The 3,077-nt window shown below is 42.8% G+C and overlaps 1 protein-coding gene across 2 annotated transcripts in view; it reads left to right on the forward strand.

Annotated features, from left to right (window-relative positions):
• The window catches only part of LOC107271114 (paired box protein Pax-6), a 34,241-nt gene that overhangs the window by 26,038 nt on the left and 5,126 nt on the right, over positions 1-3,077 (forward strand). For both annotated transcript variants that reach the window (XM_025088349.1, XM_015746732.2), the window contains exon 10: positions 2,897-3,066. In XM_025088349.1, coding sequence (XP_024944117.1) covers positions 2,897-2,985 — 89 coding nt within the window. In that variant the 3' untranslated portion in view covers positions 2,986-3,066. The remainder of the gene's footprint in view (positions 1-2,896; positions 3,067-3,077) is intronic.

The following is a 3,077-nucleotide window of genomic DNA, read 5'->3' on the forward strand; positions in this document are numbered from 1 at the left end:
AAAAAGAATTGGCTGGCGCCCGCCTGGCTTGCGGATGCACGAACGACGGGTGGACGGCCGAAGGTAACGTAGGTTGGTTTTCGAAGATAGTTCGTTCTCGGATGCTTTGCTATCGGTGTCGAGTTAAGGAAAAGAATTACGTTACAATGTATACGTTACCAAATTTTGAAAAATCTATATACCGTTAATCTCAAAGTTATTTCCTTGGCAGAAATTTTTACTTACTATACTTATGGCAATTTTTGAATTTTCTATTTCCATAGGCATCGTACTATGATATGTAGTGACGAAGCTAGGGTGCTTGCAGGACGATTCTCACGATTGCGATATAATGTCCGCACACAGGTGGGTCATTATAATGTTGCCAGTCGAGAAGCGCGTTGAGCCGTAGTTATTTAGCTCGACAGGGAAGTCGTTCGTTCCTCTGAAAATGTGAAATCCACGAAGCGGGGTTGGCACGTCTATAAAATCCTGCTAACAGAATCTGCAGCTCTCCATTTTGCAAACTTCACAATCGCCTCTTGGCTTTCAGTAACATTTATTTCGCATTACCCGGGCATCGTTTGGCTCGCACGATCCGCGGCGGTTTAAGCGAATTAAAGTTTAACTAATTCGCGAAAGCGTTCACGGTAATCTTCGACGTTACTGCCCCGGCTGAGATACGTCGACCGTGCAACACAAGTTTAATGTGTGCATTCGGATTGAAGTATCAAGTAGCCGAACGAGCCGCGTACCTACCATTCATTTATAATAAAAGCAGGTAATATCGTTCATTTTTTATTTTCAAGTATACAAACGACCATTAAATATTTATGCACGAAAATGAATTTTTGTTTAATTCAAAAAATTGCTTGTAGAAAAAATTTTTACCATTCACATATTATGCGTCGTAGTGATTTCTGTACAAATAAAGATTCAACGATTACTTTGAGATTTTTGTGAAAAAAAAAAAAAATAAATATTGCTGCAATACAGAAAACGAATTTTGAGTTGTTCAGCAATTATATTATAAGAGCTCGGGAGCAATGTGACAATGCAAAAAACAGAATGCACTCTTATACTCGGCACGATTTCACGTTTACGAGTAAACAGAGAAAAGTTAACAGCCCAGAATTATCCAAAAGCTCAGTTCGCACGGAATCTACATAAGTTGTATGCTGTATCGCGCTTAGTGCTTACCGGGAAGACCGCTGGAATCGCGAAAGGATTTTAAAACAAATCTCGCATGGCGCCGCCGGCTGAATCGAAGAATGGGATGTTCAGTGGTTTTCCCCTCGAATTTTCTATTTTCTCGTTTCTCACATCCTCCGTTTAGCAAAAGCCGCGGGCTGTGGAGAGCCAACCCTCTACCGTTAGTTGCCGCCGCTTCCTCTGTGTTACCTCCACCACCATTTCCATCTCTACCTCCACCACCATTGGCAGTGGTACCATAGCACCGGCACCAACGTTACTACCATCAGTGCTACCACCACTACCACTGCCAATGCCTCCTCCTTTCTGGCCCTCTTGCTAGCGCGGTGAACGGAGGATGTGGATGGGTTGGGTCTCGCCTCGGCTGGGCGAGCGCTCAATAACGTGCGAACCCAAAGGGGAGGAAATAGGGTTGTGTATATATGTATATATAGCACGCCAGTATATATATACCTACGGGACTCGAGTGGAACGTCGGAACGATGGAACATTCGAATGGCCTTCTTATGTGCGAATGGTTCGCGTTATCCATCATAATCGTCTTACGTTTACGAACGACAAAACTTTACCTCCCGAATTCCGTTCGTGAATTCCACGAGGATGCAGGGGACGCTCGATGCTCAAGCGATGACCTTCCGGTATTCGATACTGGAGTTGGAACAGCTGATTTTCGTAAGCGGAGATGATCGACCGTTTTTTCTCTTTATTATCACATGGGATAGCGGGATCGTTTGCATCTCCGTATGATTTTCGAAATGATACCGATCGGATCTAATTTCGAAGTTAATAGTGTCTTTTCTTAAAGTTTCGTATTACGTCGTTCGCCGTATGGAGCTGCGTGCATTTTTTTTTTTTGGTGATATTAGTTACGAAATTCTCCCGAGGAACTTTTATTTTACCTCCGATATCACATTTACTATACCAATGTCAGATCATGCGCTGATACTCGGCTTAAGAATTTTTACGATCGGACGCAATACTGCTGATACGTGCACGTGCATCACGTTATTTATAGATATGCGATTGTGACGGACGCTTACGATTGAAACAGGTACAAGTGTACAGGGGATCGAATAAATCAATTGGTAATGAAAATACGAAAATACGAATTTTGGAAATTTTTGATAAAAATAATAGAATAGAACGAGCCGCATCGGAAAATGGAAACAGGTAATGATTACTGGTCTGGTTAGCAGGGAGTCTCGGATGCCGTGGAAAATGGACGACAAACAGCTTGGAATAAGACTGACTATATTACTGCAGTATTATTGTATGCTATTCAGAAGACACGTGTTCTAAATATATTTAGCATTGTTGTAAATGTAAATATATTTAACATAGACAAGCAACCATTGCCGTTTCAACGGTAATTTCTTATTGACTCAGCGACGAATATTTTTTCTGAAAATTGCTACTTACCAGTGAGACCATGACTACTAACCAGACTAGTAATAAATGCCGTGCTCATTTCTCGATGCATGAAATTTATACTGAAAGTTTCGAAAAACAATTTGCCTTAGAATACGAGTACCGAGCAATGAGATATTTTTGAAGAAAAATTTTTCATTTTCACGAGCCGTTCGATTGACGAGCAGATTATGGAATAAAAAAATTTTTTTCAAAATTCCTCAAGATTTCTCCGCAGGATTACAGAACAGAATATCAAAATCCACGTAACAAGACGTGTGGCGTTACTTCGTTCCAGGTGTGATATCAGCAGGCGTATCAGTGCCGGTGCAGATTCCGTCGCAGACCCAGGACCTGACGGGCAACTACTGGCCCAGGCTCCAGTGATCCCAGCTCTTCGGGTTCCCGGCCGCGAGCTTGCTCGTTGGCCAGGAGAGCCCGCCACCACCTCCGCCCGCCCCTGGAATGGTGCCCCGCCC

Source organism: Cephus cinctus, unplaced genomic scaffold (assembly GCF_000341935.2).
Source record: "Cephus cinctus unplaced genomic scaffold, Ccin1 Ccin1_scaffold0898, whole genome shotgun sequence".
In the NCBI taxonomy this organism is placed as follows: Eukaryota; Metazoa; Arthropoda; class Insecta; order Hymenoptera; family Cephidae; genus Cephus; species Cephus cinctus.